The sequence below is a fragment of the Pistacia vera genome, unplaced genomic scaffold (genome assembly GCF_008641045.1).
Source record: "Pistacia vera cultivar Batoury unplaced genomic scaffold, PisVer_v2 Contig372, whole genome shotgun sequence".
Classification (NCBI taxonomy): domain Eukaryota; kingdom Viridiplantae; phylum Streptophyta; class Magnoliopsida; order Sapindales; family Anacardiaceae; genus Pistacia; species Pistacia vera.
In genome coordinates, this window is record NW_022196193.1 from 544,337 (window position 1) to 568,397 (window position 24,061).

General features: G+C 33.7%; 2 protein-coding genes across 2 annotated transcripts; both read right to left on the reverse strand.

Moving 5' to 3' along the window:
- Positions 1-420: 420 nt before the first annotated feature.
- Positions 421-1,198, reverse strand: LOC116140439 (abscisic acid receptor PYL12-like). Its single transcript, XM_031426069.1, has one exon. It carries the CDS (start codon positions 1,129-1,131, stop codon positions 526-528), a length of 606 nt encoding a protein of 201 aa, XP_031281929.1. The 5' UTR covers positions 1,132-1,198; the 3' UTR covers positions 421-525.
- Positions 1,199-22,581: 21,383 nt separating this feature from the next.
- LOC116140445 (abscisic acid receptor PYL11-like) lies at positions 22,582-23,110 on the reverse strand. The gene has a single exon (XM_031426074.1). The coding sequence runs from the start codon at positions 23,080-23,082 to the stop codon at positions 22,588-22,590; it is 495 nt and encodes a 164-aa protein (XP_031281934.1). The 5' UTR covers positions 23,083-23,110; the 3' UTR covers positions 22,582-22,587.
- Positions 23,111-24,061: the final 951 nt, after the last annotated feature.

Below are 24,061 nucleotides of genomic sequence, written 5' to 3' on the forward strand. Positions count from 1 at the left end.
ACTAATAGCCTGAAATGTGATAATTGTAAACTTTAAGAGTTGACTTTGATACCATGCTAATTTATTGTTTAACTAAAAACTAAAGTTAAAATATATACTTTTTCGTTTAAGCTTTTAGATCGATGATAATATATTATAAACGCACAAAGTCTTAAGTTCAATCCTCATATTTCAACTGTTTAAAACATAAATCCAAGTTCCATATAAAGGGGTTTATGGAACTTAAATATTAATTTTATGTTCTTATCTATTAACATCTCCTTATGCTTATCATATACAAACTAATATATGAAGTAATTTGATCCAATTATAAATAATTAAAATAAAATAAAATAAAATATAGAAACATTCAACCTATACTTTGATATTGTTTCATCTCAATAAGACTAAACCAAACTATGCATATATATATATATATATATATTATATAACATCCTCTATCTACAGCCTCCGAAGTAGAAACAAAGGAATGAAAACATAATGTAATAAACATTTGAGAGGCTTACAAATATATAAATTAAAACTCTAAGCTTCACAATTCCTAACCTTGTCCTCGGAAACGGTTGCAAGTGACTTAAGATTCCACCCTATAATCGCTTCCGCAAACGTCCATGTATCCTCCTTGCTGTTTCCCGGCGGAATGTCCACCACGTACGACTCTGTCACCATTGTTTTCGACCCTCCTTCACTTTCATGTAAAGTGGTGGTAGAATGGTAGTTTTCAAGCCTATGATCTCCACCAATAATGCTAACCACCATAACATGCAGCTCATCATCAAGTTCGTCAAGCCTCTCCGTGCTGGTTGTGGCCGGTAAACCGGAGATAATCATCACTTCTCGTACACTTCCTACGCCGCCGCCGCCACTGCGCATGATGCAACTCTTTATGAATCGTTTGTAGCCTTGTGGGTGGTCGAAACGACGAATTATGGACCAAACAAGTGGTAGTGGTGCGTCTATGGTTTGAACTAGGCTCGAGCCACATTGGTTTGGTAAAAGATGGTGGCTATGGCAATCGTTCATCATTATTGCTTGTAGTAAAAAGTTTCTTTTAAGTTTGAGATTGGTATTGAGTGTGGATTTGGTTAATTCCGTATAAATATTATTAATTTCAGATGAGTTCCATGTCATGTAGAAATATCGATAAACTTCTTGTATTGCTGATTCTAATAAAACAGAGATGACTTCCCAAAACTAGCAAAGTTTGAGGTTTTAGATATTTTTGATTGAAAACTTTGGCTCTTTCGATTGCGTCCAGACTTCTATATTTCTATCTTCATCGGCTGGTTCTGGTCTGCATTAATTGTCATTAATTGCCCCTTTGTTTTTATCAAGTTGCCAGGTTGCCATGTGCTATTAGACGTATCATCATCATCTCTATTTGTCCTCTTCAGGTTTATTTTATTTTATTTATTTATTTAATTTGGGTCAGTTTGCGCATACAACTACAAGTCTTTTGGGATATTGAAGTTAACAGCCATATAAGTTTAGTATCTAGGGTTATTCGAGTCAACTTACACACACTTCAACTAATCCCTCAAAGCCCTAAAGTTGACGACTAGGTTTTTTTTATCTTTTTTGTTTTATATTTAGCCTACTTGCACACACCTCAACTAGTCTTTTGAGGTTTTGAAGTTAATGGTCATGTAAGTTTTGGTATCCAAGTTTTTCTAGGCCAACTTGTGTGCACCTCAACTAATTCCTCGGGACCCTGAAGTTGACGGTTAGGTAAGCTTCCAATGGCTACCCCTTATTAGTAGTCGTGGGGATTCGAACTCAGAACCTTTTAAATAATAAACCCAAGAGTACCAAGCAAACCGTTAAACTACCTAGAGGTAGTTACTTTAATTATTTCACTTCGTCTGAACTCTATATATTCTTTCACCTATTAATCATATGCTTAAAAGGGTATTAATCTTATTAAGCTTATTAAGAGATTTGGTCGAATTGAGTATAAATTGTTGAGATTGTAGAACCAAATTCAATCTAAATTAGTATTGTAGTAGGACATGAATTTTCTTAATATATTTTTAGGTAGAATTGTTTTTCTTTATGAATAAAATTAGGAATTAAAATAAAATTTCTATTAAGATTAGAGGTGGGCAAGGGACCGGTCCCTTGCGGGCCCAGGCCTGGGCCCGTTTGGGACTGGTCCCAAATAGGACCAGTCACTCATGGGCCTGGGACCGGTCCCAGGCCCATGAGAAAAACCAGGACCCGGACCAGGCCCTAGGCCTAGTCGGGACTGGTCCCATGGGTCTTGGATAATTTTATTTTCCCCCCTCAATTTTTTTATATTTTGGGGGCAAAACAAAATTTTATAGGGGGTTTTTAGTATTTTTTAGAAGTAAAATTTATAAATTTTTTAGACCTGTAAGATTTATTTTTTTTAAATTTTGTAAAATTTTATTTTAGCCCTCATAATTTATATTTATATTAAAATTAACAGGGGGTTTTATGTAATTTGGTAGGGGACTACATTGAAAAAATACAAAATTTTTTGGGCCCGGGCCTAGGACCGGGGACGAGGGCCCAGTGGAGGGCCCGGGCCCTCCTCCTTGGGCCTGGTCCCATTTTGGGATCAGGCCTCCTAGGTCCGGTCCTCTCAAGGACCGGTCCTAGGACCGGGTTTTAAAGCTAGGCTTTTGGGCTCGGTCCCAAATGTCCAGCTCTAATTAAGATATGAGATTTGAGTCTTATTAGAAATAGTATCATATGTATTACCTATAAAAAGAGATATATGATAGAAGACAAGACCACAATTAGAGAGTGAGAGACATCAAGAAAGGTCTAGTGAGAGAAAACTAATTTGTGAGGCATTTGAGAGACGGCAAAGTAGATGTAATTCTTATATGGAAAGTGAATTACTATAAATTTTATGTTTGTTTGTGTGATTTATTTATTTGTCATTTGTTCGCTTTATTTTTGTTTTCATAAGTACTTAAGATTTAGTAACATCCGAATAAATCCACCCAACCTAAATTGTATACCTATATTTAGAAAATAGGCTGCAAGAACTTTTCTCAAACTGCCTTCATTGCTGAGTCGGGGCGACTGGCTATTTTAGGAAACTTCTTAGAAGGATTCTCACGGTTTTAAAGAAAGTTTCTAACGACTTTCAAATCCTAGCAATTTTTCGAACTCAAAATTACAGATAATAATTAAGTCAAACGTCAGGGAAAAAAAAAAAAAATCAAGGCCACTTAGTACTGTATGTAACTATTCATGTATATTCCATGCATGAGAATAAAATAGAATGTCATATGTAGCTAATTGTTGAGGAATAGATACATGGGGGTAATGTTACCACAAGTGTTTCTTCATCTCAACCATTGGAACTGTCGAATTATCGGAAGAGTATATAAAAGATTCCATGGTTGATGATTGGGTAATGTAATGTTACACACCAATACTTTTAGTCTTTAGTACTCCCACTTCTAGTTTTACTCATTAATTTTCTTCATTTTACGAACAACTTTTCAGCACTATATGGACCAACAGGCTCTTGTCTCTGAGCATTTTAGGCCTGTAGTTGAACGTTCAGTGGAGGTGCAATAGACTGGCCTTATTCTGTTGGAAATCTGCTTCAGGTTCTAACAAGTCCTTAACTGCCCGATAAAAATAAATAAATAAATATAGCTTAATAGAGAAATCTTGAGTCATACATAAATTTTTAAGTAGTATTAAAAAATTTATTATATCATTTCATCATTTTTCACCTACTCATTAGAGTGGTATAGCAAAAACATTTTGATTACAATGATAAATTTATAACAATACTTACCATTGTACACATCAGATTCTTTAAAAGCTAAATATTATTTATAATGCTGTAAATAATTTTTTTCCACCCAAATAATGGTTTAATGACATTTTCCCACCTACAAACTTTTAAAATACCATTTTCACATCCAAATGATACCTTTTAATGACACTTTCCCACCTATCCGGCCAATAGCTGATCGATTTTGGCCTCGTTGTGACCTCAAACCACCAATATTCTCTTCCTCGATTATCACTCACCAAAACCCCTTAAACCTTACTCCCGTCAATCGTCGACAATCGATCGATTAGGGTTTTGCAGCCACCCTCCAAAGTCAAATTTTGATCAACCACGACCACCAAAATCCAACATTTCACCACCAAAAGACTCATCGACCACTTCTCTTCAAAAGCCCTAACAGTATAGAACGAGTTTGCTTTTCGTTCACTGCTGAATCGGAAAGTGTATCCACCACAAGAAATTTCAAAAAAGGGTGACAAAAATTTTCATCGCAGAAAGTGAAAAATTCATCCTAAAAGTAATGTGGGACGACATACCAAATCGTCCCCAAAGCCACGTCATTAGGGACAAAATATGGTTTCGTAATTAAAGATTTTTTATTTTGCAACAAAATTTTTTATTCTCGTCTGAAAAAAAAAAAGCACAATTAGGGACGAAAAATTTCGTCCTTGATTGGGTCGTTAATTGGGGACAAATGTTTTCGTCCTTTTTTGTGTGGTGAATTGGGGATGAAAATTTTCATCCCTGATTGTATCAAGATTTTGGGATAACATATTTCGTCATTTCTTTTATGATGAATTACAACAAGAATTTGTTCCTAATTGAAAATTAACAAATGTATTGATTCTCAAAGTCAAAAAATTCATATGAAACATCTTTTTACCTAAGTGAAAAATATTAATTAATGTCAAATTGACACTGCTACAAATCAACAAATAACCAAGTAATAACAAAATATTATATATCTATACATGTATCATAAACATATCCAATTGTAACTAACATATAAACAAAAACTATAGAATGTAGAGGTGGGCATTCGGGATCGGACCCAAAAAGCCCACTCAAAAACTCGGGCTTAGGACTAGTACTTACGAGGACTGGTCCTAGGGGGTCCGGATTTAAAACCCGACCCAAACCGTAGAGGAGGGCTCGAACCAAGGCATGGGCCAAGGACCAGCCCCAAGCTCGGGCCTAGAACTTTATTTTTTTTCAAAAATGCCCTTGGCAAATTACCAAAATTTGCAAATTTATAATAAATATGAGGTTAAAATGATATTTTACAAAAAACAAAAAATAAAATATTGCATTGAGCAGCCAACGGTAAACTGACTGTTGGCTACTCAATCAATGGTCACGTGAGCTCCCCACACAACCCACGTACCCCACCCCCCCTTTCTAAACGTCAACTATCAAAACCCCCCTAAACCTCCATTTTCTTCACAACTCAACTCTCAATGTATTCTCTTCTCTCAATCTCCCTACTCCAATTCTCAAATTATCTTCAATTCAATTTATATTTATTCATATTATTGTTTATATTATTCAATTTTTTTTTCATTTTTTAATTTCATCTATTATTCATATTATTATTCAATTTCTTTGATTTTAATTATTTATTATTTTATTATAAATTCATAATGGATTCTTGAAATTATGCATTCGGAGGATAATCCCCGAATGAGTTTTACATTCCATCTACCGAAAAAATGGAAGGGTTCGATCCATTTTTACCTTTTCAAGAGGCAACAACTCCAATTCCACAACCACAAACGGTCAGGATTGGGTCCAACCAAGCACAAGCGAATTGTGACTCCATGGCCCGACCATCAAAGAGGGTCGTGTCTAGGGTATGTCAATTCTTCACCAAATCAAAACGGCTAAAGCTAAATGGGTTGGGGGAAGAGATGTGCGGGGAATGTAATTTTTGTTCAACTGTTATCGGCATTGAGAATAGGACTTTGACGATGCGGCAACACTTGGAGAAGAAGCACCCCTAACAAATGCAGTAGTCTCGCTAGTCCAGTTTAGGTTCAACTACACCAGGTAGGAAAATTCAAACTTAATTTAATTTTAATCCACAATCATCAACTCTCTCAACATGAAATTACAATGCACTCATAGCATGAAAGGAAATACCAAAATTCATATGTGCTAAGGACTCCCCTATTTCTTTATCTGAAAATCCTTATTTTGTTCAAATGATTAAAATTGTTTTTTGTCCAGCATTTAACCCTTTTAGTAGAGCTACAACTAGAAAGGACATAAAAAACCTTTGTGATAAAATAAAAAATCAACTTAAAAAAGAATTTCAAAATTTTAGGAATATATCTATTGCACTTACTTTAGACATATGGGATGCTAAATCAAAAACAATTTTTTTGAGTGTCACAATACATTATATAGATCATGGTTGACATTTACAACAAAAATTGATAGGTTTTAAAGCATTATATGAAAAACATAGTATTGAAACTATTTATTTTACAATTATTAAAGTTTTGCAAGAATTTTTATTATCTAACAGAGTTGCGGCACTAACGCTTGATAATGCAGTTGCTAACACCTCGACAATTTCTTTATTTGAAAAGAGATTGGATCCGCTTGGTGAAGGCAAATTTTTTCACCATAGATGTGCTTGCCACATCATCAATTTGATTGTTAAAGCAGGTTTAGAAGCTATACATTCGAGGATTGAAAGGATGTGCGCGGCTATCAGATTCATCGTCGGTAGCAATTCAAGATGGACTAAATTCTGCAAATATTGTTTCCAAGAGGATCCGTCGATTCAACCAAAGATGTTATGTAAAAACATGCCTGTCCGTTGGAATCCACGTACGTGATGTTGGAAAACGCTATACCAACCACAAGACAAATTATAGAGTTCGTCAACATAAAGAACTATTCGGAGGAAGTCGTCAACGAATCCGATTGGATGGTTTGTGAACTATTTTTTTCGTTTCTTAAAAGTTTTTACGATTCCACTAATTTGTTAAGTGGTATTTATTATCCTACTACTAATATAGCATTAGATGTTTTACTTCGAATTTTTACACTTTTGCTACATATAGATATAATGAAGATTTGTGTGACATTGTTGTTCCAATGGAAAAAAATACCGGAAATATTGGTTAAATATTCCATTTTTATATGGATTAGGTCTTATTGTAGATCATAGATTTAAATCAAGCGTATTTAATTGTACGGTTGCTGAGATAGGCCATGATTTACAATATGACTGTAGTTCTTATTTGATAGAATTTAAAAGAAAATTAGAAAGCATTTTTCTTTTATATCAGACTAGACATATTGGAGCGTCCAGCACCAGCAGAGACAAGCAGCAAGACCCTGATGAAGACCAAGGATGGCAAGGAACAAGCATTTAGAGGTTTGTGGAACACGACAGCAATGGTGGTGGAAGTAGTAGCTTGTACAGACAACTTGGACCAAATGAGCTGCGTCGATACCTAAAAATGGACATGTCCTACATGACCACGAAGGAGAAGCATGAGATTAATGTGTTTCAATGGTGGAACCACATTGCAAGTCAATTCCCTATAGTAGCCCAAATGGCACGTGACATTTTATCAGTGCTAGTTTCGACAATTGCATCCGAGTCAACATTCTCAATTAGTGGCCCCATTGTTGAAGAGAGACGATGTTCTTTAACTAATGAGATGGTTGAAGTCATAACATGTTTACGGGATTGGACTCATGTAGACAGAAAAGATCAACAACACCTTAAAGATCCCGAACTATTCAACCTCTTCAGAAACAGATTTGGAGGATATAAATATTATTGACGATGTAAATTAATAATTTAATAAAATCAAATTTATTTAATTGTTTATTTGTGAAGTATGACTGCGTGAATATTATATTTGTTAGAGTTGGTTAACTCACTTTGTAGTTATGTTACCCATTTTTAAGTGCAGCGGAATATTTTTACCAAGTAGTTTAGGAGATTCTTATTTGAACACATCATCCACAAATGCATAAAGTAAAGAACACAATCATATATATGCTTCAGCTAAAATCCACTTTTAGCCTATATCCATGGGATCTTGTCCAAATTTAAGCAATCCACTAAGTCAAAAACACATTACAAGACAATGTTTAAAGTTGATCTAAGAGATAGTAAAAAGAACTCTCAGTTCAACTTTACACTTAGCACCACACTCTGAATTTTTAACGTATAGTTGCTCCTTGGATCTTCTTCACACCGAGAACACACCTAAGAACAACTTGAGAACTACTGAAGCTTTAAGCACTGACGCCACGCACCAACATAAACAAAGAAACCATGTTCCAATAGTTATCAAGGCAAGTATGATAAGGTGAGGGTTTGGCACAAAATGAAATGAATCTTTGAACCTTTGAAGAGAAAATTACTATAAGGAAATTTTAGCGTACAAAGAGGAATAAAAATGTCCAAAGGTTAGATTCATAAACGTAAGAAATGATATTATATAGATAGGGTTTCTTGCTCAACACTTTGTGTCATGTCAGCCAACAAGAGGCTGACTCATGTTTGTCCAAATAAGGAATATATTCCTTCTTTTGGTTTGGACCACAAACAAATAGGGAAAAAAGCAATATTATTCTGTAAGATCACATATGGATATATTGACACTTGCAAAAGTTCCTAAAAAGGTAGCAATAAAGATAAACAAATATCTTTGCTACTTTATCAGACATGCAACTCATGCTAGGTTGCAAATCTCTGAAGCGAGTGTGCAAGCACAAACTGTTGTGCACACACACACTTGATATGAAACAAGCCTAAACATAAGTCTAACAACCAATGTGCACACATAACTATTGTGCACACACAAGTCATAAGTTTGGCAAAAATAAATATTCTACAATATTTACGTTAAAACTTAAAATTCGATTATTATTATTTCCTTAAAGTTTAAATTAAAAACATCATAAATTTATAACCAATTAAGAATTAAGTCATTATTTATTAACATTTAATCATTCATTTATATTTAATTATTTTTTTTATTAATGAATTAAAAAATTTACAAATTACCCCTAAAAAATTACATTAAACCCCTTATATAATTTTGATTAAATCCCTAAATAGATAAAAAAAAAAAAAATGGGGTAAATGAAATTATTTAGGCTCATGGGACCGGTCCCAAGACCGATCCTATGGGCCTAGGATCGGTCAGGGACCGAGATATAGGATCGGTCTTGGGACCGGGATCGGTCCTATAGGCTTAGGACCGGTCCGGTCCCTAATATTTTTCATAGCCTTAGGACCGGTTCCAGGTACATGAAGACTGGTCCCAACCGGGCCCAGACCCGAGCTTGGTTAGGTCTAGTCCCTGCCTAATTTTAATAGAATGTATTAGCCATTAGTGTAAAATAACTACACTTTCTTTGTTAATTGGATGTCAAAATATATACTATTTTCTTTAATACTTAGATGTCAAAAAAAGGTACTCCTATAGTAGCAGCATGTCAAAAGAAGCAAAAAAACGAATTGTTGAAGCTACTGGATGTCTAGGTATATGCATGTCAAACAAGTCTACAATAATCATTATTAACAATTACTCAACTATATATTTGTCTAAAGTTTGTAAGATAAAGTTAACATAAAACGTTAGGGAGACATATTGCTAATGATTTCTACCTTCAAAGAACAAGTGGATGATTTCCAGCAGCAAGCCACATCTCAAACATCTTTTCTTGTCGTTCTAAGTGTAAGGATAGTTCATCTATTTTCTCTTGATACTTGAGATTTCTCTCTTCTGATTCTCTAAACATATCTTCAGATTATTTAAGAGCATTTATAGGTCTCTTAATTTGAAGACTTGGTCCTGCTTTTTTCTTTGGCTCTGGACCATACCCAAGTCCCTTAATCTATCCTGATCGAGTTCCAAGCACTTGATCACAAATTTCATCTGCAGTTAATTGTTTTTCATCTAATGAAATATTTTCCTTCAATTCTATCATTTCATTATGCACTTTAGTACATTCAATGTGAACATCAAATTAGGTTAAACAATGCCAATCATAGTAAGCAAACACAACGTGGTTATGTACAATCAATTGAATACTAATTAATTTCACTTACATATTTTGCCTCAGCTTTTAGGGGCATCCAACCCTTTCCTTCTTTGAAATGAGTGAATTTAAAAAAACTAATTCAATCACATTCCTCCTCATTACGTTCATTCTTGTCCTAATTTCATGTACATCCAAATTGGTCACAATACAATTTAAAATTCCAAATAACTAAATTTATATGACTAATCAAATTTGATTTATATATATGTTTGTAGTAAACTAACGAAAACAATCCAGGTTAAAAATGAAGGCTATTTAGAGTACTTACAATCTTATTGTGGACCACCACAAAAGTCATAGATCCTTGGTTGTGTGGCATAGTATGCATGGTTCGATTCTCAACATTTTTTTTTTTTTCACATTTTGCCTACATGAGACAAAATTGGTAAAATAGTGAATCTTGTAAATTCCTTGTATTGATTATTGGTCTAATACAACTATAAGATTTTATACCTTGACATTAGGATCATACCAATATTTGCAAAGTAAATTCCAATTACCTTGTGTCAAACTGTTTTCTTTTGGCTTGTTTCTTTGTGCCTCCTCAAGTGTTGTAAACTTCTTAAAATGGTTGTGCAACTTATGTCGTGCATTCCTAAGCTGATTCATCAACAATTGCTCAATATTCTCTTGTATAAAGGTGGAAAAGTAACCCGCCCGGCCCGGCCCGGCCCGGCCCGCGGCGGGTTACTTGTTTTGGCGGGCTGGGCTCAACCCGCCCGCCAACAAAGGCGGGCCGGGTTAGGCCCGCCAATTAAGGGAAATAAGCTGGCCCAGCCCGGCCCGCCAGCCCTAACCCGCCGGGTTAGGCACGGTCCGGGCCGGGTTAGCCCGATTTTATTATTTTTTTTTTGTTTTTTTAATTTATCTTTTCAAATAAATAATTATAAATATAATTATTTTTAGTTAACTTTTCAAATATCAATAATTCAATTCAATTCAATTTTTTTTTTTTTGTTAACATTTCAAATATTAATTCAATTTTAATACAATAAAATTGTAATATAAGAAAAATTAGACTTATTCATTTATCAAAAAATAAAATAAGAAATTACAACAATTATTGCCTCGTTAAAAACCTCACCAAGAAAAACCCAATGGGAGAAAAACTTGGTAAAGAAAAAAGAGTGCAATAATTGACAATTAATTTACAAATTACATTTTACAAAACAACTAAATTGGGGGTGGTTCACTAGGACCTCCCTCATCTGTATCATCTATATTACAAAATTGAAATGATTCTACTAAAGCATTGTCGATAACCTCGTATTGATCTTGATGGCGCGATCGTTCCCAATCTCGAAGACATGTGAGGACTTCAATCATTTTTGGAGCAAGTTTAGTCCTCCTTTCATTTAAAATCCTTCCACTTGCACTAAATGTTTGTTCGGATGAGACGGTTGAGACAGGAACAGCGAAAACATCCAAGGCAAGTCTTGATAATACCGGAAAAATACATTTTCTGGCTCTCCAATACTCTAAGAGATCAAAGTGACCTGTTGAAAACATTTCGGGGGTTGCCAAATATTGTTGAAGTTCATTACTCTGCGACTCCATGGAGGACAGCATATTAGTTGTTGTTGTTGTTGGTGGTGGTGCGTCTGAAGAGGAGGCTGTGCTTCGGACTCGGGTCCTCTTCGGCCTATTCAGTGCATTCCAAGAGAATAAGTCTTCATTTGTTTCTTCTGCTACAGCTTCTCTGGATATTTCGCCTCTTTGCGACTGCGGGTTCCCATACCTGTTTTCATATTGGAAATATACTTCGAAAAGACTATTTTTTACCTCTCCTATTTGATTGATATATGATTCGTTTTGTAAATTTTCACTTAAATTGTCAAGACCATTTTCTAAACGTGCTAATTTAATTCTAGGATCAAATATAGCACCTAAACAATAAAGAAAAGGAACGGGTCTCCAATATTTCAAAAAAAAATTTTCCATTGCCTTTATTGGTGCATGTAAAATTTCATCATCTTTGTTTTTTGTAAATAACTCGGAAATTTTTATAATTGCATGTATTACCAATGGACTAGTAGGGTAATACACACCAGAAAGTTGTAAAGTGGCTTGGTAAAAACATTTGAGAAAAGAATGAAATACTTTAGCTATCTTCCAATCATTTTCTACCAAATGATGAGGACCTCTATTATTTGCTACAAAATAACTAATTATATTAGCATAAGGTAAACATGAATCAAGCATTAAATAAGTACTATTCCATCTAACAGGCATATCTAATGCAAAAGTTCTAGGAGACATATTTGATTTTATACAAGCTTCTTGAAATTCAGCATTTCTTTTATTACTACTAGTAATCCAAGCTAAAGATTCCCTAATTCTATCAATATTTTTTTTAATTGTTTTCATACCACTTTTCACAATTAAATTAATAACATGACATGCACAACGTTGGTGAAAAAACTTCAAATTATTATATAAAAGATAATTATTTTGAAAAAATTCTATAGCTTTACTATTAGAACTTGCATTATCTAAAGTTAAACTTATCACTTTATCAATAATATCATAATCTTCTAAAACTTCAATAATTTTATTATAGATTTCTAAACCACTATGATCCACATCCATTAATCTAAATCCTAATAAAGATTTATTTAATTTAAATTCATTATCAAAATAATGACTAGTCACACAAATATAATCTTGTTTAGCTCTACCACTCCAAATATCAGCAGTTAAAGCCACACTAATATGACAAGTATGAAATTTATTTTTTAATTCTAATTTCATTTTTTTAAACAATTTTATTAAATCATTTCTAGTTGCAGTTTTAGAATAACTTTTAAATCCTGGAAAAAATGAATTTTGAACAAATCTTTCAAAATATTTATCTTCTGCCATATTAATAGGTTGATCAGATGCAGCAATATATAAAGCTAACTGTTCCCTATATACATCAGAATTATAACGCCAAGTAGTACCCATATTAGTTATTTGAGTTTGATTGCTTTCTCTATTTCCATGTTGATTAATATGTTTATTAGCATGCCTTTTTAAAGTACTAGTACCATTACCTGAATCAGCTTTATAAACATTTGCACAATATTTGCATCTTGCTTTCTTGACTTGAACGCCATTTTCTGTCTCGTAAAACTTGTCGAAATGCGCCCAAACGTCTGATGTGTGTCTGTTTTCGCTTTCGACGGCAGTTGATGATCCCGCCTCAGCTTGAGATGAAGTTGGACGAGGACGACGATTACGAGGACGACTTCTAGAACCACCGGGCGCTGTTGGAATCGACGCCATATTTTGAGGTGTATCGGATTCTGAGACTGGGATTGGGACAGCGGGACTATTTGAATCTCCTGCATTCATAGTAAAATCAGCGGGACTAGGACTAGGATAATAGTTTTCTTCCTCATTGAAATTGATGGGAGAGAAATATCTATCCATTGTAGACTTGTAGTTGAAAAAAAAAATGATGTAGAAGAAATAAAAATTAAAGAAAGAGATTTGGAATATGGAAATTGGAAATATGAATTGAAAATTGCAAAACCTAATAAAAATTAAAATAAGAGCAAATTGATAACAAAAATATTAAGAGAATAAATGAATAATTGAGACTTGAGAGTTGAGAGAATAGAGAATATGAGAAAATGAGAGAATTTGAGTTGTGAGAAAAATATGAGAGTTTAGGTCCAATTTATAGAAAAAAATAGGGAAAGAAAATGACGAAAAAGACCCCTCCAACGGCTATAAAACGGCTAGATTTCAAGGGTAAAAGTGTAATTGAAAAAAATAAAAAATATTAATAATTTTGTTTTTTTTTTTTTTTGGCCAACCCGCGGGTTGGCCGTTGCCAACCCGCGGGTTGGCCGTTGGCAACAGCCAACCCGCGGGTTGGCCGTTGGCAACAGCCAACCCGCCAGCAACCCGCCGGGTTGCGGGCCTCTTTGAAAGAGGCCAAAATAGCAACCCGGCGGGCCGCGGGTTACCTTAGTGTAACCCGGCCCGCCCGGGGGTGGCTGGCGGGTTGGGCTCAACCCGGCCCGCCATGAAGGCGGGCCGGTTTGAGCCCTCTTTTTGGCGGGCCGGGTTAGGGTTGGCCCGCCTAACCCGGCCCATATGTTCCACCTCTACTCTTGTATTGCTTCATCGCCTATGTCTTCAATTTCCACATGGAGCTAAACAAATAATAGGTTACACTATATTACTATAGGCAATTGTCATTGTTGAAAGAAAGAAAACAAGTACGCATGCTGCTTGTTGAAAGAATAAGAACATATGAAACTCTATGTATATAATACCCGTTAGGTGACTCTATATAGTGATCAAATAAACCAAGTATGTATCTATGTCTCTATTAATAAATAGTACATCTAATAAAGAATGATCAAATAACGTAATATGTGTCTATTTCTCAAATCATATCAAGTAAAAGAAAATAGAATTATTGTTCCCAATAAAAAGATAATAAATAATGAATAAACTTATGTCTAAGTTATCCAATGCAAGCTTGAAATCACGAACCTCCATATCCTTCCATTTAATTGGTATAGGTATACACTCTTAAGAAAATAGTCCTAGTTGACTTGACAACTTAGCCGACTGAACTCTATTTACTAGCCTTCCCTCATCCAAATCAACATGCACTTTCAACTTCTTACCAAAGGCTTTGTTCATTTTACTTAGGCCTTTTCCTCGTGTATGACCTCTTTTGACTTTGGTTGAGGTGAAATCTATTGTGACAAAAATGAAATTTAGCATTAGTAGTAAAAAGACTTATACTATGCAATGAAAACATATAAGGAAGACTGAAATTTTAAGCAATTTAATGAAAGCCCAAACCTGTAGTAGGAAGAGTGACATCCTCTGAATGAGATAATGTAATAGAAGGAGCAATGGGAGGAGTAGGCTGAAATAGCTCATCTTGCAAAGAGACAACCTGAGGAACATCTTCAACTGAATTAAGTGAAATAATTGTACCACTAGTTGATGCATGAGAAGGATTAGTTGCAGATTTCCCCTTAGCCTTGGAGCAGCATCGTAAAACTGAAACCATCTTCTAAAAAAAACTCTCCCAACTCAGCTAAGGTAGAAGAGATATCATTTCATAAGCATCCTTGAATGCCAATAGGGAGTAACCTTTGTAAAAGGACATGATAATCATGGCTTGTGAGTCCTGATACTTTTCCATCATTTACATTTACACACCTAGAGATATAAGAAGCATACCCATCTGGAAACTCCCATTACTATTTTTCACTAAATGTAGCCCCCTTCTAATATTCATGTCCTCCAAATCTTACCTCGCCTTGATTGTGTATTTATTTTTCACATCCATGCTCAACAATGTGCCTAAGATATTGTCACATATATTTCTCAATGTGCATTACATCTAAGTTATGCCTCAACTTTATTGTATGCCAATAAGGCAATTAAAAAATAACACTCTTTTTTGTCCAATTTAACTCTTTAGTTGAGTGCTTTCTCTTTTTGTTATTTGGGTGTTTTCCAAAAGAGTCCCTTCTCAAATTCTCTAGTTGGTGCAATGCATCGTCTCTGGATAGCTCATTGGGTGCTAATCGCCATTCTATTTTACCATTAAACTTCTTATTATTTCTCCAACTATGATTTTTTGGTAAAAAACTGACAATGTCCCATATAACAAATTTTACTTCTTAATTTTTGGGAAGATGTGTCATTATTACAAATCGGACATGCCATGTATCCTTTTGTCATCCATCCAGACATAGTACCATAAGCGGGAAAATCATGTACCGACCACAAAATAACAGCATGCATATGAAAAATCTGTCCACTAGATGCATCATATGTATCTATACCAATATCCCATAATTCTTTTAATTCATCCACAAGAGGTTGCATATATACATCAAAGTCCCTCCCTAGAGCATGAGGCCCTAGAGTTAACAATGACATCATAAGGAAATTTTCTTTCATACATCTCCAAGGTGGTAGGTTATATGGCATGAGAATGATCGGCCACATGCTATAAGAGTGACTCATATTTTCAAATGCATTGAATCCATCAGTTGCTAGGCCAAGATGTACATTTTGAGAGTCTTGTGCAAACCATGGGAAATCCCTATCGAAATCTTTCCATGCTTGAGAATCAACTAGATGTCTCAAAATTCTATCATCTATTCTTCCATCTTTATGCCACCTCATTTCTATAGTTGTTTTTCTTGTAATAAACAACCTTTGAAGCCTTGACTTTAAGGGGAAGTATTGCAAAATTTTATGAGGAATTTTCTTGCCTTTCGCATCATCTATTTCCCATCCAAAAGTACCACACTTAGGACAATATTCATGACGCTCATAATTTTTCCAAAATAAGACACAATTAAACTTGCATGCGTGTATAGAGATATATCCTAAACCCAAATCACGCAACATGTTTTTGGCTTTGTAATAAGATTTTAGAAGTTTCTCACCAATTGGTTTCACTTGTTTAAGTAAATCAAGCAACATGTCAACTGATTTGTTGCTCCATTTGTTATACACCTTCAAATGAAACAACGTTACCATGAATGATAATGTTGTGAAATTTGAACAACCCGAATACAACTCTTGTTGAGCTTTCCTCAGCAGCTTTTCAAAACTCGTATATGAATGCCCTACTGCCTCACTATGAACATCGCCACAAGGACCACTTCCCATACAAGATCTCTTAAATTCTTAAAGTCATTTAACATCTCCTGGATCCCATTATCCTCTCCCTCATTATTAGGTGTTCTATGATATTCCTCATCATAATGACCATTAGGATGAGAAGAAGAAGCGATATCAAAATTAGAGTGCTCGCCATGATAGATCCATCTAATGTAGTCAATATCTATCCCTCAAATAACTAGGTGATCGCAAACAACTTTTTGCCTTTGGATGTACAAATTCAGAAAATTTGTACATGGACATCTAATATCACATTCCCCACCTAAGTTGTTCTCCGCAAATTAAAAAAAAAAAAAGATCTTACTCCTTCCACATATATTTTCGACCATTTTTTTTCCTTCACCCAAGTCTTATCCATGATTTAACAACTATAAGGTTACAAAAATATAACCACTTACCAAAATAGTCAGATCAACTAAATTTAGAGACGAACAAGTATGGAAAATAAAGATTCAAAACTTACCTAACCTGTAACGCCCACATTGAGGTACGTAACTTATTTTATGTTTGTTTGCCCTTAGTTAAGTTTATATGCTCTTAGTGTTGCTTGGTTGCCCTTAGTTTTGCTGGTTTTAAGGTGGAAGATTGGCGAATTTGGGAATTGCAAGTTTCGCCGCGGTGACGTATGCTCTGGAATTTTTCGTCGGGGATAAGAGCTAGATGGAATTCTTGAGAAATTTTCTCAAGGGAAAAATGACCGCTCTACCCCTAATTAGTTGAAAATGTGGGGAGTGAAAAGTAAGAAAATTTTATGGAGAATGCAATGGTGATGAAGGCATTTTTGTAATTGACTAAAGGACAAAAATGAAATTTCTAAGAAATTGTTAGGGCAAAATGGGAAAGTATGAATATTAATATGAGATATTAAGGGTTCAAGCACACAAACCCTACCATTCTCAACATCTCACACGCCACTTTCATTCTCAATTCTCTCAACCTCTTCATCAAATTTCCAAGGAAAATTAGAGGGCTTTTGGTTGGATTTTGGTAGAGATTTAATCCTAAGCATCCAAAGGTAAGAATTCTTGCAATAGACATGAGATTAATTTAGTGTTAAATTCTTATAGTTTTTATGCTTAGGATTTTAGAGAAAGAACAAGTCTACCAAAGAAAGAGAGATTCTAGTGGAAGTAATCAAGTTCAAGGTAAGTAAATCCAACCCTAATCCTTGATTTAGCAATAAAAGTGTAGAGATTTTCTTATATGAATTTATATGCTTGGGATTTGTTGATGGAATTGTTGTTGAGTTTGTTGATGATCCATGATTGGATTTACACCATGAGAAGGGATGGTTATGTTGATAGAAATTGATGGAAGTTGGGTTGAATTTAGAAAGAGTTTGAGTATAATTTATGGAGTGTATTTTTTGGCTAGGTTTAATTTTGCTTTAAGGGAGTTTTACCTCAAATATTAGTGGTTTGAGAAAGAAGTAGAAGTATAGCTAAATTAGAATTTGAGTATGCATGCATAATGTTTGATGAAATGTCCAAGAGAAGTGTATACATGAGTGTATTTATTTGTGATCTTAACATGAGCTTGTAGATGATAGAGAAAGACTTATTTTTATGCTACATGGCATTCTTGCATTAGATATTTACATTTAGAAAGAATAATGAGCATGAATCATCTACATGCAATCATATGCATATGTATGAGAACTTAAAGAATAAAGAGAAAGAAAGAAAAGCACTAAAGAACGAAAAGAAAGAAAGAAGAGTGCTAAAGAAGAGAAAAGAAAGGTTGTTGCGATGGGAAACCCGTGGGTGATAAGAAGAAGAATACTCCCACACACACGCCACCTTCAATAAGTGGCCTAAGAATAAGAAGAAGAATTTGTACGGCCCGTAAGAGTGTGTGTGGATAAGGGTTGTACGTAGAAGAATATACCTATATGCACGCCACCTTGAATGAGTGGCCTAAGAAGAAAAGAATTCGTACAGTCCGTAAGAGTGTATGTAGATGAGGACTGTACTCACTTACACAGTCAGGGTTTCGAATCCATGCATCAACTAAGTTTGATCGGCAAAGAATAAGAAAAGAAAAGAAAGAATAGAAAAGAAAAAGAGAAGAAGAGAAGAAGAAAGAAACATAGAAAACAAAATAAGAAACAGAAAAGTAGAAAGAAAATGCATCTCTATGCATTTGTGCATTTGCATCATACTTATGCATGATACCATGATTTCTATCGTAGGTAGTAAGAAAGTGATAAAGAAAGAATAGAGAGAACTAGAAAGAAAGAACAAAGAAAGTGATAACAAAAGAACAAAGAGAATCAAGAAGAAGAAAAAGAGTAATGTAAGGAAAGAATTTAGAATATGAGCAACGGATAGCGTAGCGGATTTACTTACTGAGCAACTAGTGCTCATCCCATTGTTTCTAAATGTTTTTGTAGGAAATAGATGAGAAGCGGTCGGATAGACGTCGAGAAGCGGAAAGAAATGGCACTACTGTCCATAGTTTTCAAGCTAATGTATATGATACTTTTGTTATATAAAGAGTTTAATATATATAGTAAAGAAGATTTTTGAGCCCATTACTTTTCATTTTTATGCTTATGTATTTTTATCATATTATATTTTCCAAGTATACTAGCTAGAAAGAGACATTGCATAACCAAAGACTAAAAATGGTGGACAACCGCCAGAATGGGTCGTGGGAGCTAAAGAGTCGTCAGACAAAACTAATCAAAAGGTTGGGTATGTGAAATGGAAGTCAAATGGTCATCGAGGATCACTGTGGAATTACGATTGATATAATTAATGTATGTAAGATATATGTTAATTTTCAATAATCAAATTATTTCATTCAATGCATAGATAATATTATTTGTTTGTGAACTCACTGAAAATTTCAAAACCTATTGGGTTGGGTGTATATAGTTTTTTATCTTTTATTTTATATTAAGTGTATTTAGTAAATATATTAGGTTGGGTTGGGTGTATTAATTTAGTAACTGAGTTGGATGGGTTGTAGCCTATGAATTAAAGAAACCATTTATAATGGAATAAATTATGGTTCCGTTTTTTAAAAACTAAACTAAATTAAAATTTTATATTAATCAAATAAAGTTACACTAAATATAAACATGAAAATGTGCGGCTAATGGAGTAGTCATAGGCTTACAGTTTTGCACATGGTTGTCAAATTGTATATCGTATTGTGTATCAAAAACCTGATTTTTTTAATCGTGTATTGTGTATCGTATTGTATCATATCGTGGGATACGCCTTTTTCAAAAAAATTAATAAAATAATCAAAATTTTCTAAAAATTAATATCATCTCCAAGATTAATTAAAGAATTTTGTGGTATTAGTAGCTTTAAATTACGGAATTACATAATCAAAATTAATCACAAAATTAAGAATTTATATTATTTTCTCTTAACCATTCATATCATTTCCAAAATCAATGTCAATATCTATATTTCCACTTATATTATTATTATAATGTAAAATGGGCAATACATATTCCTCTTCACTTTCTTCATGCAAAATGGATAAATTTGGATAGGTTTTAGTGAATCGGGTTAGGTGACCCGGTTTCGATCCGAAATTTTTTTTGGGCCTTTGGCCCAAATTAATAAAGTCTTATCGATTTATATCGATATTTTTAAGGATACGAACGGATACGTATCATATCGTAGGATACATATCAACGTATCGAAATGTTTAGGATACACTCTCTGATACGTATCGTTGACGACCTGTATCGAATCGTATCGTATGATACATATCGGATATCATAGGATACTAACAACTATACTTCTACATACCAAAGCGTTCAAGAACTTTATTGATATATTTTCTCTGAAATAAAAATAACTTGCCATCCCCGTGAATTTCCATACCAGAATGCCAAATTCAATATGAAGAAGACACTAATCTTAAACAAATTTAATTGGAAAATACATTGAATAATGCAAGTAATTCTAGCAAATAATATTTTTTCACTCAAACTTGCAAGATAAAAAACAAAATAAAGATAATAGAACGAATAAATAATAAAGAATAGTTATATTGTATTGAAAAATTATGACTTATTTCATGGACTTTGTTTATCTCACAACTAGCATGTAGCATAAACCCCAAATCTCATAGCCTCGATGCAAATCCACAAGCAGCGAATATAAGAACCACCAGTTTAATGATCAAGTCAATGCCCAAATATAAAAAACATAGGTTATAGAAAAACAAATAAAATGAACACTATCACGATAGCAACCTTTGTCAATTATAATCCCAAAAACACAAAATCATAAATTCTAACCAAAATCCATCTTCATTTTCAAGCCCAAGATAACAATTCCAAAAGTAATTCATTTATATCCACATGGAATTTATGTTGTTCCTAATTTCTAAACAAATCATTATCAGGGTGAAATCTACACCTAGTTGAAATCTGATAGCATCTTTCACCACAAAGGGCATCAAATACTGCACCAAACATCAAGTAGCAACCATGCTCTTTGGTATGAACAATAAAACCAAGAAATTCATATCATATGTCTAATAAATTGTACACATTGTGCTAATCTCCTCAATAATTTTCCATGCCGCCGTACTCCTTTCTCTTGAACAATGTATGTCATGAACATTCTCCTCCACTTGCTTCAGAGTTCTAACAATAATTTTTAACAAAAATGAGAATGTAAAATTAACAAATTCAGATTTATAAATTCAATAGTAAAAACTATACATTACCTAGCAGCTGCAAATTCTTCAAAATCCTGTAAAAAATAATACATATAAATAAATTACATAAGTTTTGAACAATAAAAATGAAACCACTTCGTTAAACAAGAACTTAATAAACAATGAAAAACCCAAGAACCACGACAAAAACTCAAAATCCCCTAGAAAAATTAATGGAGAAAAGAAAATAAGAAGTTGAAAATTGACGTAGTTCAATATTTCCGTAAACAATCAATTAAAGCCGGAAGCAAATCCTGCGAAATCAGTTTGGTTAAAATAAGAATCCTAGAAAAGAAGCGACTAAATAAGAAACCTGATTCAGTTGTAGAGGTGAAGCAAAGAGCAAAATGAAGAGAAAGAGGAAAACGACAGCCTCTTTAGAGCATGTTGGGATCCTCAAATGTACCCGCCATGCCTTCCTGCCATTTTCAACCGATCCTCATACGCCACTTGCACTTAATTTTTAATTTTTTATCTTGGGTTTCAATCAATTTTAGAGTAAGAGATCGAGATTCACCAATAAGCAAGTCTGGGTTTTGTTTCAAATGAAATAGAAAAGGAATTTCAGTGTTTTTACATTTACCTAGAACTAATAATATTTCCTCCCTAATTAATTTTCCAAATTTCGTCCCTAAAAATATATTTTTTGCAATCGAGGACAAAATCATGTTTTGTCCCTAATAAGTTTTCCAAATTTTGTACAATTAGGGACAAAAAATTTCATCCCAAAAATTAAGGTTTTTAGCTAAGATTTTTTTTATCCAAAAATAATAAATTTCATCTCAGAATGATTCCCCTTCATATTATTAATTTCATTCTTCCCTCCATATGATTGGTGAAATCAAATGTTGGTGGGGGTTGGAAATTAAGTGCTAAACATTTTTTTACAAAATTACAATTTAGTCCCCTAAATTACCATTCTGTTACAAAACTGAATTCGTCACTAAATTAAAAATTTGTGGTAGTGATTTTTTTTGGGTGGGAGAGTAGTATTTTAAAAGTGTGTGTAGAAAAGTGTCATTAAGATATTATTTGAGTTAGGGAAAAAGTCCTTAACTCTTTATAATAATCCCATTCCCCTTTTTTTAATTTTATTTAATTTAAAAATTCATATTAATTTAACTACATGTGAAGGCTATTGCGAGAAAAGTTCGGTGGTGAAATGTGAATATAGAAAACTTTCTCCGTATGTGCAGTTTGTAGCTTGCTTCACGGAAACATTATTTTGCTGTCACTCTGCATGCTCATTACCTTAGCCACGTATTTCACTTTGTAACATAACTTCATACGAAATAATGAAATTTATATTCTTTCTATAAAATAATAATAAAAAAAACAATAATCTTAAAGTATTAGAAAACAAATGATGAACTTTAGAGGTGGTTGAACATGTTCTGGGTAACCCTAGCCAGAGACCTAAGATTCGACCCTATTATTGTATCAGCAAACGTGCAAGTATCCTCCTTGCTATTCTCCGCCGGAACATCCACCACGTACGACTCCGTCACCACCGTCTTCAGCCCTCCTTCCGTTTCATGCAAAGTGGTTGTCGAATGGTAGTTTGAGAGCCTATGGTCACCACCAATTATGCTAACCATCATAATATGCAACTCATCATCAAGCTTGTCAAGCCTCTCCCTGCTAGATGTTGCCGGTAAGCCAGAGATGATTTTCACATCTCGCACACTTCCTATACCACCACTGCCGCAAAACATGGTGCAACTCTTTATAAAATTCTTGTAGGCTTGTGGTTCATCAAAACGTCGAAGGATTGCCCATACTAGAGAGATTGGTGCGTCTATGGTCTGAACAAGGTTCGACCCACATTGATTTTGTGACGTATCATGGATATGGTGAGTGTTTACCATCGTAGTTTGATGAATTTTATTTGAAGATATTTTTCTGATGAGATTGATGATCTGATTAATTTCAAGGCCTTATATTTATAATACTGATAAAGTTTGAGGGTGACGTATTTTTCTATATAATAATATAAACCCTTATTTTAGCTAAGAATTAAGATATGTTTGAAATTTTGGGTTCATTCGAAACTATGTTTGTTTATTGTTTTTCTTGAATTGGGTACCGCTTTACGGCTTTGGGACTTCTGTCTTTTTCTTTCACCGTCTAATAAGATTTGGTTCTTAAATGCCAATTTGCAACTAGCTATTAATTATTAAACAAATAAATGCCACTTTACAACTAGCTATTAGCCTATTGCACATTTTTTATTTCCAAAAAGGCAATTTGTGACAAATTTATCAAACAAATATATATAATAAAATTTTGAAATTGATCCATATACAGGGACGTATTCAGGATTTTTAGTCAGTGAGATCAAAACATTAATTATTAACTGAAACTCCAAATCTTTTAACTTAGACTTTTCAAACAATTTCTACTAATCCAATAAAATTCAATTCATGAATCTAATTATGAAGCAATAAACCAATATATCAAAATTAAACCAAATACTCAAATCTTTACAACTTAAAGTTTCATCAATTCTTTAAACTCATTCAAAATTAACCAAAATTTATTAAACCCAACTTAAAACAACAACTAATTAACACATACCTCAACATAAACAATATTAAATCAAAACTCACATTAAAATCCAGGAATTTAATCTTCCAATTTTAAACTCATTTATTAAACTCAACAAAAACTTATAGCTCATGATTTTTTATCAATTAAGAAAACTAAAAGAAAAGATTTTTAAGCAAAATTAAAAAAAAAAAAAAAAAAAAAAGCATCATCTTACCTTGCAACCTCTAAATGAGTAGTTTTTTTGAGTAATCCAACCAAAAAAAGAAGAAACTATGAAAAAAAAAAAAAAGACAGAAA

Bases quoted from the DNA above. Each gene is read 5' to 3' on its own strand.
- LOC116140439 (XM_031426069.1), bottom strand. From the start codon at position 1,131: ATGACATGGAACTCATCTGAAATTAATAATATTTATACGGAATTAACC.
- LOC116140445 (XM_031426074.1), bottom strand. From the start codon at position 23,082: ATGGTAAACACTCACCATATCCATGATACGTCACAAAATCAATGTGGG.